General features: G+C 40.0%; 1 protein-coding gene across 1 annotated transcript in view; it reads left to right on the top strand.

Moving 5' to 3' along the window:
• The first annotated feature begins 306 nt into the window (after positions 1-306).
• Positions 307-15873, top strand: part of DNAJC1 (DnaJ heat shock protein family (Hsp40) member C1) — a 103477-nt gene continuing 87910 nt past the window's right edge. Inside the window, exon 1 of the mRNA XM_065831081.2 lies at positions 307-564. Within this exon, the coding sequence (XP_065687153.1) occupies positions 400-564 (165 nt within the window). The 5' untranslated portion in view covers positions 307-399. The remainder of the gene's footprint in view (positions 565-15873) is intronic.

The following is a 15873-nucleotide window of genomic DNA, read 5'->3' as shown; positions in this document are numbered from 1 at the left end:
CGGGGGGCGGGAACTGCTCTCGGGGTCACCCGGGGTGCGGGGGGACCCGGGGAAGGGCGGGAGCGCGGGGAAGTGGCCGGCACGCGGCGCGGTGCGAGCCCGCGCACCGCAGCGGCCGCGCGGAGACCGCTCATGCCAGGGCGGCGCTGCCGCGCGCACCTCGCCCTTCCCCCGCAGCCCCTCGACTGCGCGAGCGCCAGCGGTTGCCGAGGTACCTGACGTCACAGGCTGCAGAGGCGGCGATTGGCCAGGCGCAGAGCGCTGTCTCCCCCTCCGCGGGACGCGCGGCCGGCGGGGCCGGGCCTGTCTCTTTCCCCTCAGTGCGGAGCCGCCGCCGGGGCGTGCGCGGCCTCAGTGGTGCGTCTGAGGCCACGTCCTCGCTGTAGCCGGGTGGAGGTCATGGGCCGGCCGCGGGCCGCGCCGCGTCTCCGGCTGCTGCCGTTCCTGGCGCTGCTGGCGCTGCTGGCGCTCCGCGCCCGCGCCTGGGACAGCGGCGACCTGGAGCTCTTCGACCTGGTGGAGGAGGTGCCGCGGAACTTCTATGACTTCTTGGGGGTGCAGCAGGTGAGTGAGGGACCGGGCTCGCCGCCTGCCCGGCTCGGGCCCTGAGGCGCGCCGCCCCCGTCGCCCCCTGCCCTGGCCCGCTCCCGCAGGCATGGCCTCGCCTGTCACCGCCGTCCCTGCCTGCACCGAACATGGCTGGCTGGCTCCCCGCTCCCGCCCCCCGGCGCTGCTGCCGCCCGGCTGCTGCCGCGGCACCGGGCATGCCCTCGGCGCCGAGCCTCCCGCCCGACGCTGGCAGCCGCCTCCTGCCCTGGCAGGCGTGCGGTGGCCCCGCTCTGCCGCTGCAGTCCGGATACACCCCGCGCCCCGGCTCCCGAGGCTCAGACAAGGCTCCTGTCCCTTCCCCAGCCTCTTCCTTCTCTCTGCAGTAGCTCCACTCTCCTTCGGGTCGTCTTCTGTGTTTTTGTCTTTCTGCCCCAACCATGAATCATCCCTCCAGCTCTCACGGTACTCTACTGCCTGTTGCTCTTCTGAATATATCTCTTTTTCTCCAAATGTATCTATAGCTAGATAAAAGTAGCTTGTGGTCTTCTACTTCCTGTACCTATCCTGGATGTGGCTATTTCTCATCTTTCCCTCATTCTGCATAGCTGCTTGGTTCCTTATCTTATTAAGATTGTGCATCACTGTGTGTTGTGGCTCCTGTTTTCTTTCACATGTGCTATGTGGTAGACTGTGACCCTTTGCAATGGTAATGACTTTTAGGTTGTTACACCTGTTTACTTTCCATGTGTCTTGGTTATTGTGCATTGTTTACACCTCCCTTTGCTAGGTAACACTTAAGATTATCCTTAAAGCATTTATTGTGCACCTTCAGGTAATTTTCATGCATGTGTAGTCAAAACAGGAACTCCTGTTCCGAACACTTGTATCCCATATTTCTTGTGTATGTTTTAGATGTGGTTGCTGATTTTGCTGCCACTTGGCACATTCAACTTGTGTCACTTGTCCTGACTCCCACTTGATGGCCTTACTCAGCTCTAGATGCTCTGCTCTGTCTGTGTGATCTTGCTTGGTCTCTCTTAATACATTTTAGCAATCTTCTTGTTGTTTCTTCCAGTAAGTATTCCTCTCATCAGTAGTTAAACATGCAGTTCTTTATAATCTGTTACTTCACCCAGAGTCCCGCAAAGGATGTTTTGTTCTTTCTTTGTCTCCTAGCATCTCTGTGTTGTGGTGGGTGATCCTGTTATTTGAATGGCTTCCCTGACAACGTTAAAGTTTCTGGTGTAGTTCTTGTAGTTTTTCAGACTAATAGCTGTATTTTCAGGTGCATTTCATTAGAGCCATGTCTAAAAGAGAGGGAAGGTTTCTGCAGTGTGTAAGGGTCCTGTTTTAGAAACTGCTAGCTGTGGTCGTTAATGATATTTGGGGGACTGTGAGTCAGTTTCATCTTTCTTTCCTTTACTCCTTAAGTATCTGTGGAAGCATACTATGGAATACCATAAAATATACAGCACAGCAAACACTGATACCCAAGTTTCACTTTCATGAGCCTAAAAATCTAGATGTTCATTCCTCAAAGGCAATTTTAATGTTAGATAATGTAAGGATACAAAATTTTGTTTGTTTCACTTAGTGGTGTTCAGATCTAGTATGCAACTCTCTGTTAATATCTTCCACAATCCGTTTTTCTAGGGCAGAGCCTGTATCTTGCACAATAAGTTTAGAAAAATACGATGTTACTTTTAGCAAGCAAATATTTTCCTAGTTCACACTTCCAGTCTTAATGGAGAACTTGAATCACTTTTAATATGTGAGCAGGGAAGAAGTTGGTGGAAGTGCAACACAAATGAAAGGAAGCTTTGCTCGTTACAAACATATGCTAGTCGCTTATAATGTAATCATACACAAAAATTGAGGTATAAATAGTATTAGATGACTTGCACATGCAGCAGAATATACCAGAATTACTATGAGTACAGTAATAGAGCATATGATGTTGAAGTTGAACTTCAATATGAATTCGTAAGCATGGGAAGATGCTGTATAGGTTTACAGGTTCTTCCACACTGTATCCTTGTCCCTGGTGCTTGCTTCTCCAGCTCTGACCTATACCTGAAGCTTCAAACCAGTTACTGAAGTGCGGTTCTGACTTGCAGTGACTCCTGCAGCTGTTCAAGTTACCATAGGGAAAGGTAACTGATCTTGTAATGGGCTTAATGGAAGTGCACAAATCTCGAGTGTGCTGTATCCTACATGTGTCTTAACACAAAGCTACCTTCTACTATAATGTCTGTATGTGCTGTTTGCATGTTTCTTCAGGTTTACTGCTCCTTTTAAAAACTATGCCTTAATGGAGCTTACTGCCTATTTTGTATGTCACTGTTGTTTTAGTTGGGATGCCTTTGACTAGAATGCTCTGGTTAACTTATTGTAGTTTGGTGCTAGTGGTTTCATTCCCTGTACTTAGATGTTTCTCTTGGCCTTTTAGCACAAGAGGGTCAGAGTGTGTGTGACAATGGCCTTTGTGGCTGTGTTTTAACTGTGTCTGTGACTGTTTCGTAATCTTTCATCAAAGTTTGCTTTCCTCTCTTCCACCGCTCTGTATTCCTCTTGGCACTCATTGCCTTGTATCGTGTTCTGATAATCCCTTCTTCATTGTGTACTTCTAGGGCAGAAAGTATTTCTCCCTTATGCAAGATGTAACTTCTTTGTCTGAGATATGGATGCTCAACCATGTCTGTTAACAGTAGTATATCAGGGCTGCCAGATTTTTTCCAAATGTGTCATCTTGTGTTTTGAAAAAATACAGGGAATGACTCCAATGCTTCCTCAAGGCATTAAAGCAACTTAGGTTTTGATAGTAAAATTGTGGTACCAGCTGCTTGTTGAACCTCATATGCCATGTCAGAAGTTGATGTTGACCTCAACTGACAAGGTGCAGAAGGCATTCTGGAGAGTCCTGTAGCTCTCTGGCATCCTTTGATGGAGCCTCTGACTGCTGGATTTTTTCCTGGAATTGGAGAGAAATGATTTCTTGTTTTGTTTTGTTGCTAGTCTATGCCTATGGGAGTAACGGTCTCGCATGTTGTCTTTTTGAGGGCCGTGTGGAAGCCTCCTTGCACTGTCAGGTCACTATCATCCAGCATTGCCAGGGTGTTAGGTTTGAAACTGCTGTAGCATTTTCCCAGGGCAGTGACCGAGTTGGAGGATGATCTAATGAAAGCAGTTTTTGTTGTGAATGTGGAATGACTTGGAGAGAGTAAGGTTGTGACTGTTTTGGCTCTTAGAATACCTTTCCTCAGAGCTTGACTTCAAGGAGGTGTTGACTGAGAAATATGCAAATACTCACAGAATGGTTGAGATTGGAAGGAACCTCTGGAGGTCATTTTGTCCAACTCCCAAGTGTTAGGAATGAGCACCTAGATTAGAAAGTATCAGATATTTACACAAGAACACAATGTATGTATTTGGTAATCCATCAGATGGAATAGAAGCTTAGCATCTATAAGAAGTTTTGCGGTGTTACCGTTGCTGTTCTGAACAATGTTGGAATTGTTCTACCTTCCTAGTTTTTGATTGTTCTTAAATTGATTGTTCTTAAATTCTCAAGAAGTTTGACCTAGCAGAATGGGGAGATAAGATAACCTCTGACTTGTGAAACCATTACATTTCCATGTCCTTCAAATGGTTACTGAAGTTGTGTCAAAATGAAGAAAATAAAATCATAAACACTTGACAGATCAGACTAAATAGTATTAATCTAAAAACTTGGATGAAGCAGCAGAATTAAATCAGAGGCTATGCTAACTCAGTAATAAAACTACCCTGTTACCTGAGAATGAAAACATTCAAATGTGAAGTCAGCTTTTTGGAAAAATTCCAGGAAGATCTGGGGAGCTACAAGCTTGTGTGGCAGACAAGCAAACCGATCCAAGTTAATTTTATTATCTCTTACAGCCTTCAATAGCTGATACCTCCATCAATATGATATGCTCTGGATGCGTCAGTTAGGCATCAGTTTGAACCTGTGGACCTCCTTGCCAAAATATGCTTTTGCTTATAACTGTTTATGTGGCCTCAAGGGAATTACCTGCTCCTGTACTCATTTTGGCTTGCAGTCAGGAAAGCACTACATGCCTCTGAATGTATTTTGAAACTTTGTGATGTGGTTCTTCAATACCAGGGATCTGATCAGTAAATTTTCAGGAAACATTGTTTGTGAAGATGTGTGCATGAGCTGTGTTGCTAGAATTGGCCTGTGCAGAGCAGTATGTTATGTTTCAGTGAGGACCAAGGAATTTCGGAATAAGGTTTTGGTTAGACTGGTAATCAGATAAGGGAACAGGTTTGCATTGAAAATTGTGCTAAGCCTGTGCAGTGTGTGAAAGGAAACACAGAAAGTTTCTCCAAGTACCCTTTGAGGGAGTAGAAGAGGCTCTAGGAGCTCAAGTTCCTGAGGGAGAGTTAACACATGGGTGGGGCTTGCTGGCCAACACTGTGGATAAATAGATAACCCCCCCAAAATATGGAGAGAGATGTTTTCTTCAGTGTTAGCTTATGCCTTCCTTGTGGCACGTGAGATTTATTTTGAACCAGGCTCTAATCCATTAATTTGGCTTTACTGTAGAGAGCTAAGAGCATTGTATCCATGTCATTGCTAGGTGGTAGGTTTGCTAGATGATGTTACAGCACAAAGTCAAAACTGCACATACAGAACCTGATTTTGGTCGTTCAGCCTGTGAGACACTGGTATGTTAGCAACTCCAAGAAAGCGCAAGGCATGAAAACCAAGGAGTCAGATTTCTTTAGCTGTGGGAAGCTACAAACCCTCTAGATGAGCTGGATGTATTGGGCTGATAGGCTCCTCTCAAGAACACTGGAACAGAAGAGCTGTGTGTACCTTGGCAAGTAGCAGGGTCTGACAGTCTGTAGAACACAGTGTTTGGTGCTGAGGAACTGGTGTCCATACTGTTTGCATTTCAGGGATTTTTTTTTTTTGTTGTTGTTGGTGAACTAATTCCAGGTTGGCTGCATGGAGTCAATGCCCATTTTTGTTGAAGCATGCTGTCTGTGCTCCTGGTTTTACAACTTACAGTTCAGTTCTGACCAAAAGAAATGTAGTTCATCCGCTCCAGGACTGCTTCATGATGCACAGTCAGTGGTACAATAAGGAAATCCTCATCTGCGCTAAAAAATGGAGGTAGATGCACCTTTAAGACTATAGTAAATGGTTGGAGCTGAATTTTATGTCTTGGCATTGCCCTGTAAGAAGTTTTCCTGGAATAAGCCCCACAACAAATTGTGTGCTTTTATGGTATTACAAGGTACTATGGGAGACTTAAGAAAATTCTCGGTAGTAGGTATTTGTGTAGTCTTTTTTATGCAAGTGTTTTGACTGATGACATGCAGTTCTAAAGTTGTGAATTCGTATGTTATATAAGTTCTTTGACATAGATTTGGGAAACTGTTTTTCAGAAAGAATGGCAATCTCCAAAGCTGTCAATGTTATATCGTCTGGCACTGCCATGGTTCTGGCTTTGAATGGACCACTGTATAGAAAAAAAATAATCTAGATAAAGCTATTTTTGCTGTAGAGGTTTTTGGGAACTTTGAGTACACAGAGCAGTCCCCTCAAGTAGGAAGAGGCACATGAGGGAAAGCTGTATGTATTCAAGGAATACACTCAAATCCTCAGCAAGAACAGCCTACTTGTACCGACACAGGTCTTCTGTCTCCACTGTCAGGCAGTGTGCCTATAAGGAGGACAAGGAAGGGCAAATAATGAGAGGTATACCAGCAACTCAGCAATTTGTTTCTTCTTCCTAGTGACAACCTGGATCATACTCCAAAGACTGATTTTGGTTGTTCTTAACGCTTAAGGCAGTTATCCTCACTTCTGCTTTTTAAGGTTAACATACGTGGGTGCAGTGTTACTAAAATCCTGGAATTTCCATCATCTGCAAATGTTTTAGGGAAAATCTGGGTTGGCAATACTGCTTCAGTCTTCCAGGCTTTGGAAGTATTTGATCTAGTGAGATAGAGCTTCACACACATGCAGTTATGACATTACTTTTTGAGATGATTGTGTCAAAACTATGAGCTGTAGGCTTTTCTTACTTCATTTAGTAAGATGATTTTATCTTTGCATGACAAATAAGATATTCATTGTGACCTTTGACAGTATTGTGCCATGAAGTGACATGAGCCATGTAGCAGCTTGATACTTAGTTACTCATCTTGGAGGAATCAAAGTTGTTGGGCTGGTGATTAAACATCACGTCTAATAGTCTAAGCCTATTTCAAGATTGTTTTCTACTTCTTGTTCACAATATTTGTTAAGCAGGTCTAGTAGTTTTGGAATGCATAAGATTTTAAGGCAATGTCAGTCATAACATCGGAGTTTTCAGCTGGAAAGATGAAATACATTTCAACTTTCTTGCTCCAAACTGTCAAAGATAATTAAGTTCTGTGATATACCAACTAGGTGATAGAAGTCGCAGACCTTTATTTAGACAGTGAGGGATCATAGTACTTTTTGAAACTGTACATTTATTTAAGTGATGGATGAGGGAGTGGTTCTTCTAAATTGTTTTTTTTTTTTTTTGACTTCAGGAATTGGCTACTATTATGGAGTTACAGCCAAAAAAGCCCCCCAAAGTCCCCAAATACACTGTCAACATTGAGGCAGCAATAGACTTCATTGCAGTAGTTTAAACAAAAATAACATTAGAAAATCCAGATTTGTTTCTAGTGGCTTTAGCTGTAATCTCAGTATATTCAAGAAAAGTAATTGTGTGTTTTTCTCAGTATGTTATTGAGACATAATTCAGCATCCCTTCATGGTTTTAAACTTCCTATTTGAGCCTGTTACTTATTAGTTATACAAGGAAGCAAGATTTCCAACAGTTCTGGAAATTCTGCTTTTCATAAAAAAAATATTAAATTGTGTGAAGTCATTGTAGAGATTATTCACTTGGATCCTATGGAACAAAGTTGTTCTGAGCTATTGCGTAGTTTAATTGCTCATGAGAGTCACCATAGAGAGCACTTACGGTAACTACCCACATTTGTAACCAAGGATGGTGCAGGATATACATTGTCATGTGTGTGTTCTGGTGGTGTTTTGCTTTTTTTGAACAGTGCTGAACTTAACATTCTGTAAGTCCACTGACATGTATCATGTGTGCATAAGGTTCCGTAATGTTTTTGTTTACAGTTGCTGCATTTAAAAATGATCAAGACATCTAAACTTGTAAAACTTGTATTTTCCATAAAAATGAGTTTTCTGTGTTGTTTCCTATTAAATTTCTGCTGTTGTCCAAGGAAATCCTGGTTTTTTTTTTTTTGCTTTCATTGTTGGCTCCTTTCTTAATAACATGAAAGTGTTTCAGAATCTACCCTTATAAGTAGTTTTAAAGACATTTAACTTTCCCTGACACTTCATTCATGTAATATTTTCCCTATTTCTTTCAGATAGTATTTTTCATATTTTTCTTCTTTCTTGCTATGTAAGAGGGCATATAGCAACAGGAAACTACCATGACTGGGAACCCAAGGGAACTAACAGCATGCAAAGTGCTGTAATAAGGATAAAACAAGCAGTCTTTTTTTTCTGACTGCAGCAGCAATAGTGTTTCAGCTCTTCCTCTCTATACTTCCAACTTCACTAATCCTTTAAGAATGTATCCATAATAGCTTGATCTTCAAATAAGAGAAATAAAAAATGGGCTGTATTTCTTCCTAAAAGTTCTGTGTTTGACCTGTAATTCATTGAAGGGAGTGACCAGTTTCTTGGTGAGGAGTGGTAGGTGACCTGTGCTGGTGGCCTCTGGTGTTTACACAAGGCTGTATGTTTTATGCTTGTTTCTAATTCATCTCCTTTGCTGAAGCTCTCATGAATGTGCCTGTGCTGGTATCTGAAACAATAATTAATCTAACGTACACATAATTAATCTAACAAAAAGTTTCGTAAATGATTTCCTAGTGGGCTTTTAACTACTTGACTGCTGTGGATTGTAGCTGTCATGTTTGTAAAGTTGAGTAAAGAAAAATCTTAGAGGCAGCCTTAATTTCATTCTGCTGAGTGATAAATCTTTTATGTTCCATCTAGAGTCATTTTACAACTAAGGTTAACACTGTTTTCTAATCAGATCTAGGGAAAGCTATAACTTTAAGGGAGATATTTGGAGGTATCTATGGTGCTATTTGAACTTTAAGTACTTGGTAAAATTTAAAATATAAAATGAAAATTCAGCATATAGAATGTTCCTTAGTTGGGTTTGTGCTCCTTGTGTTCTCAGCAGAGCCAGTAACGAAGAGGATGTGGTGCTGTCACACAGTCAAGCCAGTAAGAATGAGAGAAGTGATAACAAAAGGATTTTCATCTATAATAACAGGTCTGATAAAATGAATAAAAAGAGAGGAAATTAATGTATATCTGAGTGTTTTTGTTTTCCATGGCATGCTAGTGGGCTAACAAAATTCATGCAGTGTATCAAAACCTGCAGTTCTGCTTTTCATTTGCTTTTGCTTAGCTGTATGCTGTGCCTGTTAAAAGTTTGCTTCCCTCAGTTTTGGGTTCCTAGACAGTAGTGTGTGTGTATATATATATATGTGTGTGTATGTTTTGGTTTGTGTTTTTTTTTGTTGTTGTTGTTGTTGTGGGTTTTTTTTGTTTGTTTTGTTTTGACTACAGCTTAGAATTGTTGTTTTTCCCCAAATTATTTGGAGATTTGGGATTTCTGAGTTTCTTTTGCTTCTTGTTTGTTTGTTATCCTTGTTTAGATGTTACTAGCTCTGTATAATAGTGATTTGCAACCAATCTTATGTATGTGGTAATGTGTTGTACACATGGTTTACATTACAGTTATGTAAACAATAACACAGTTTGAATGTAAGACTTTAAAATAGAGTTATGTATTATGGGGTTCTTATCTGATGGATGGCTTAAGTGGAAATTTCTTAAATGTCCTGGCTCATAGGCCTTACAAAACTGTTCATGGTGTCAAGCAAACAAGTAGTGGAATGAGAAGAAAATTCATAAGTGGTTCTTCATCTGTGCTAGATCTGAAATTCCTCCTTCACAGTGTTAATCTGGAAAACAGACCAAACGAGAAGATGCATAGGAGCTGTTGAAATAAAGTCACTGTTTGATCTTTCTCTGGCTAAAGAGGGAAGGAACAACTAGGGGAATCTGTCTTGCTTTTATACATGGGCTGCAATTCTGAAATGCTGCTGCTTCCAACACCATAAAGTGCTTTTGTTGAAGGAAGCATTCAGTGCTGATAAGGACATGAGAAACATGTGAAGTGGCCTTATTGCACTGATTTGGGGTGAATAGCCCCTTCTCCTTGGGAGGGCAATAATCGTTTTTACCCCTGAAAATATGGCAAATGATTCTGTAGTCTAGTTGATCAATGATTTATTAAATTTCAAACTGATTTCAACTAGCTTTTTTATTTAATAATCACTATGTCATCGTCAGTGATTCCTATCATGTTCTTTTATGGGATATAAATGCTGTAATGGGAGAGCAGAAGAGCTGTATGACATTTGATTTTGTGACAGTTTATAATCATATTGGTAATTTCTTTACTGGATGTTGTGTCTAACAGTGGCTACTACGATGTTACAGTAGGAAAAAAAAAGTGTGTAAAATTTCATCCTGTGTGGAAGAGTCTTCCTACTTCCTATTAAGAATTATTTAAAATTTTATTGAATAGACAGGAAAATGTATTCAATTCAGGCACTTCTTTCAGTTGATTAAAGATTTGAAATAAACTTGTTTTCCAACTTAAGTCTACCTGTCTGTTAAATAGAAAGTATTTCTTCTGTCAGTTTTTAACCTGTGCAGTCCATAGTTTTTGTTCTACTGAACATTTTCATTCTAGCTCCAGTAGCTTTTCAACACTACAAGCTAACCTAGCAACATTCGAAACATAATAGTGAATTGGAATGATGGACTGTATCTGTTGAGAACAGTATTTCAACAGTTAAAATACAGGTTGAGGGTATCAGCTAGTCGGTTGTCTTTTGCAGCTCACAATGGTGAAAGAACAATCCTTTTTTGTATGTAAATTATGTACTATATTTAAAAATTAAGTATAACTGACTTACATTCATGTTCACTTACACAGTACAGAGTTCACATACTGGAGCACACCAGTAGACCATTTAGTTAATCTTTTTGGTCTTTGTGTTTTCTGGTTGAGTAATACTACTAATAGGTGTTTAACCAGAAAGCTGTGTTAATTTTTTTTGGAAAAAAAATCCAATCCTCTGTGTGCCAGATAGAGACTAACCTATCACTGAGTTACTGACTTGCTAATTTCCTCAGTCATGATGATTTATGCCTTTTGCACACTTACACTTACCTTTCTTACCTACAAATGGATATCATTTATAGACACTTTAATTTTCTGGTGGAGGTGCAGGCCACTAGTTAGTAAATGTAGATTTAAGGACACTAAATGAAGCAGATCAGCATCTTACTGGTTTCCAGGGCCCTGCAATTCATTGCTTAAAAATCACTGCCTATCCCTGTGTGGTTAGATACTCTTTTTATCACTGTCTCTGTGCAGTTAGGTATTCTTTTGGTCATTGGAGATACCTACTTCTGTTTTATTTTTGAGTTATTTTTTTCTCTGTAGTGCTACGCAGTATGGCTGCTGAAGAGGTTTTATTTTCTGAGTAAACATGTATCAGTTAAGAAATAATGTTTGTTTGTCTGTTTGTTTTTTAATGTTATTTGCAGTTGAGAGTACCAAACACCTTTACCTTGTCTTGATAACAAATGTTTAGTAATAGTCTAGTATTTTGTCTCCTGGTGCCTGTGAGGGCCTGCTCCAATTCCCTAGTCTTCTTGGTCTCCAGTTAGGGCACCGCTGCTTGGATACCTTTGAGGAATGCTGGTTGCTGTTAACGTGCTCTGGCTGATTTCTACCCTGGTTTCTTAATATTTATTTACTTCTGTATAATCCTTTCACTTCTTTTGTAAATAAAAATAATACAGCCAGTGGCAATAGATGGTGTTACCTGGGGAGAGCATGTGAACCTGTCCATGTTTTGCAGTACATTTGCACCTGATTTGTACCTCTCAGCCTCCACAGTTTCTGATTAGTAACGCTAAAAGGTTCATTCCTGGTGGTGCATTTCAGTCAGCTGGTGCTGCACAGTCAGTTTGGAGAACCGTCAGCAATGTGTCTTGGATTGCTTAATGGTTTATAATTGCCAGCTTCAAGCTCTGCTCTGTGTAGGCATGGTTTAAAGGTGACAGACTCTTACCTACACTGAATATTATCTGTTTTTTGCCAGATCACTTGGTTTGGCATTCCCTTGCTAGTGTCTAGTATCTACCCAAAATGCATAGTGTCACGTAAGAACTGTGAGATTTCACTGCGTGCTCTACTCTTCAGGTTGTCATTGCCAAGTGCTGAATAAAGCCAGTCCCAGCACCAATCCCCCCGTAGGAGACCTTTCAGCTGCCTATTCTCTCCCACAAAACTGGCCATTAAACCTTGCTTTTTGTATCCTTTTAGTTTTCTATTTGTAAGACTATTTCCTCCCGTCCTGTGGCAAGATAGTTTCCTTGATAACCTTTGGTGTGGAACTTTGTCAAAAGCTTTTTAAAAATTGGAGTATACTGTGTCTGCCGGATCCCCTCTATCTATCCTGATGTCCTCTGATGATTGGGGTGAGTTTGTGAGGCATGGCTATGCAACGTCTTTTCCAACAGACCATGTTTGTCCCTCTCTACAGTGACTTCATTTTTATAGCCCCTGCTGCTGTTAGTAAGGATGACATCAGATTTTCTGCTCTGTAATTCTCTGTGTGTTGTGTGTGGGTTTTTTTGGTGAGTATGTGTGTCTGTGTAGATGGGAATCACATTGGCAGCCTGCCAGCTCCCTGGTGGCAGTCTTTGCAGTTCTGGGTTACCTTCCTCACCAGCAGGTCTGCAGCTTTGTACATAAATTTCGGTCAGCAATCTCAGGTAAAAGCCATGGTCCTGGCAACTTCTTAGCATCTAATTTGCCTGTTTGAAGCAATATGTCTGTATATTTATTTCAAGTTGAATTAGCTTCTCTTGACTGCAAAGAATGTGTTTATTTGGGATTCTCTTGAACATCTCCAACATGAAAGACTCATTAAATAAATTATTAAATTGCACAGCTGTAGCTTTATGACTGAATGAAACTTTTTATAGTTTTGTCATCAAGCAGTCCATAGCTAGCATCCTGCTTTTGTTTACATTTAAAGAAGTAAAAGCATTTTGAAAGTCAAAGAAATTGGTTTGGTTGGACAAATACAGAAGTCTGTATTAAACTAGAAAGAAGTAGTAAATTTTTTTTTCTTTTAGCCGTATGTTCCACAAATGCTACTGAACTGGCACAAAATCCACCATGTTGCCATTGTAGTTACTGTTCCTTAGGAGGAAGAAGAGCTGCTCTTATGCAGTTTTCCTGTTCTACGAACTGTTACATGGGTATGATTAAGCACGTTTTCTTAGGAGTTCGGTCTTTTAACTGAGATATTCTGAAGGACTTTAGGAATATGTCATCTGCTCCTGGTCACTTTGCTTTACTGATGAGCATTAACTCTGTAACATCTCAGTCTTGGACAATAGTTCTCTTTTCAGAAGGTAAAATGGAAGGCTTGTGTTTGGATTATTAGTGAAGACTTAAGCAGAGTTGGTTTAGGGTTTTTTCCCCTCCTTTCGACTTATGGTATCTTTACATCATATTATTCTATGGATTTATTAGTTCCTATTAAGGTTCTTACTGTGATGTACTGAAGTTTATAGTTTTGGAAACAATTTTATGTTTTCTATCGAATGCTAGCATTGTGAGGAGAAACATGAGAGGGTTTTACAAAATGTCCTTGCTTCTAGTAGTTCTTAAAAGACAGAAACTTGTAAAAATAAATTTTGCAGCAGGGAACTTGTTTGAAATGCAGGAACTTAAAGTGAACATATTAAAGCTAAAAGTTGTATTGAATTTCAGTGTTTTAGTACAGTTCTTTAGTGTAGAGTCTATTTTCTTTTTTTGCTAAATAGAGTTGATCTGTTCATTGTTCAGAGACCTGATAAACTCCTACTTGTGGGTACTATCTAAAGTAACTAAACCCTGTATCTAATCCTACCTGCTCTTTCTGTGCTGTGCATGTGCCTTGGCTAACGTCAGGAGACATGAATTTAGGTCAGACTTGGCTGCTTGGTAACTACATTGCTGAAGTGACACATGGAGAAATCAAGTTAGAGAACTCAAAGAAACAATAACTAGAAAGAAAATATGGGGTAGTGAAAGACTAGATCAGACTGCATTTTCTGGGAAGTGTAGTTTTGGAGATACTATGTATTAGGTGCAGAGTTCAGATGGACAATTTCATAGGAGAGGTGTTGGTGGTAAATATTTCCCAGTTTAAGAGACCTTGACAGTTGGATCTAGGACTGACTTGTGTAGGCTCCACTTTGTCATAGAGAGACAGCAATTAAAACACATAGGTGCAATGAAACCTCATTTAGTATTGCAGCTGATTTTTTAACATAGATGTCTTAGCTTCATCTTAATTCTTGGTAAAACCATAATGTCTAATTCTATCAGTCTTTGAAGTTATAAATTTGAGTACACTGTATTTAAATCTGAAATGTTTAGGTAATGTAACATTCTCCCTATAAAAGGGTTAGAGTTTGAGAGAAGTGTGCTTGAAGTAAAAAACAATAGCCTAATAATAGAAAACTTTAATCCTGATATTACATTTCCTATTTTAAACCATGATGTTTTAAAGATTTTGGCACAAAGCATATGTTTGCATTCATTTTGTAGTGTTTGAAGTCTATAAAATTAATTGGGACACTGTTTTTGTTTACAAATTACTCTTGCATAGATTGCCATTTTTCATTGCAAAATGGAGACCTCTTGCAAATGTATTTGTGATTATAAACACTGCTTAACATTCAATATATCTAGCCATATTTTCCTTCTAGGATATAATTTTATTTGTCTTTTATGTGTTTGCCTTCTTCAAAGTTCAGATTTTTAACAAGAAAAAAATATTTTTTAAAGAAAACTTGTCTGGTATTTAGAAAATTGTGAACAGGGCCATGTTATCTTCTTAAATTTCTGACCTAAAGGAAGCAGAAGGCTGTAAAACGTGAGTTTCTTCACTTCTGGAATATATAAGATGTATACTCATAGCTTCTGTGCTCTTTTCTAACAGATTAACTCGAAGACACTGTCATTGAATTAACGGTATCCCATTATTATCAGGGTAGTGGTTATCCTGTCTGCTGTCATGAGATATGAGAGCCTTACATGACAGCTGGTTAGACGTGATCAGATTGATACTATAGCCAGGAAGGACAGTACTGGACTAGGTTGGTTTCTGAAATTGATTTCTCAGTCAAGATAGAATTGTATCTTGATCAGATATTCAATATTTTACAGTCCAGCTAAGACAAATACACAGAGTATTTCCCATTCCAGTTGGAAGAGCAGAACTTGCTATTAGCATAAAAGCTCACCCCCACCCCCAATTTACACACGGGTTGCTTGTGGAGTCCCAGACTGTTTGACTGCAAACCTTAAAGAGGTACATATACTGCAGTTGTTTCCATTCTTCACCTGAGTATTAGACACACAGGACAATTTTGTAAGATAATTATTTTGGTTATTCTTAAGGGGTAGTTTGCTCAAGCAGAGGTTCCTTTTGAACTCTCCCCTGGTAGGGGGTGGGTGGATAAAAAAAATCCACACAGAAAAACCTGCCACCCCCCAAAAAAAGAATTATATTACTGGATTTAGTCATGAAGATAAGAATGCCTAAAGGGGCGGTATCTGGTTTAAGATGGCAAAGCTGAAAAAATAAAAATTATTAAACTGTCATGGTAAAAACTTGGCCTTTTGTCCAGTTACATAATGAAAGCAGTATGCCATTTAAAGATGAGGTGATATGAGTCTTAAAGTGGTGGTCAAAAGAAAAAGGATAGAGTCCCTGAAATATAGTGATTGCTCAGATACCGTAAAAATAAAACATGAAAGTGCGTTGTGAAATGTGGGATTTAACCAGTTCTGCTTCCCCCATATTGGCTGGTTTTTCGTGTGACAAAGTTAATATACAGATTGTTAATTTGTGTGCTAGGCTATGATAAAAGCATTTGAGATAATTACTCAGTCTAGAAAGTGTTGTTCTGACCCTCAGCCCAGTAGTAACAGATTCATATACTGGCAGTGGGCACCTTTAAAAGAGGGCTCATTTTCACAAGTTTCTTTCTTGTAATGACCAGGTTAAGGAAAAAAATGTCATTATAAGAGGTGAAAAATTACTCTAGATGAGTTACACTAGTGTAAAATCTGTCAGTTAAGTGAG

The sequence above is a fragment of the Patagioenas fasciata genome, chromosome 2 (assembly GCF_037038585.1).
Source record: "Patagioenas fasciata isolate bPatFas1 chromosome 2, bPatFas1.hap1, whole genome shotgun sequence".
Lineage (NCBI taxonomy): Eukaryota > Metazoa > Chordata > Aves > Columbiformes > Columbidae > Patagioenas > Patagioenas fasciata.
Note: the sequence above shows the minus strand (reverse complement) of the source record. Positions and strands in the feature narration are given on the sequence as shown.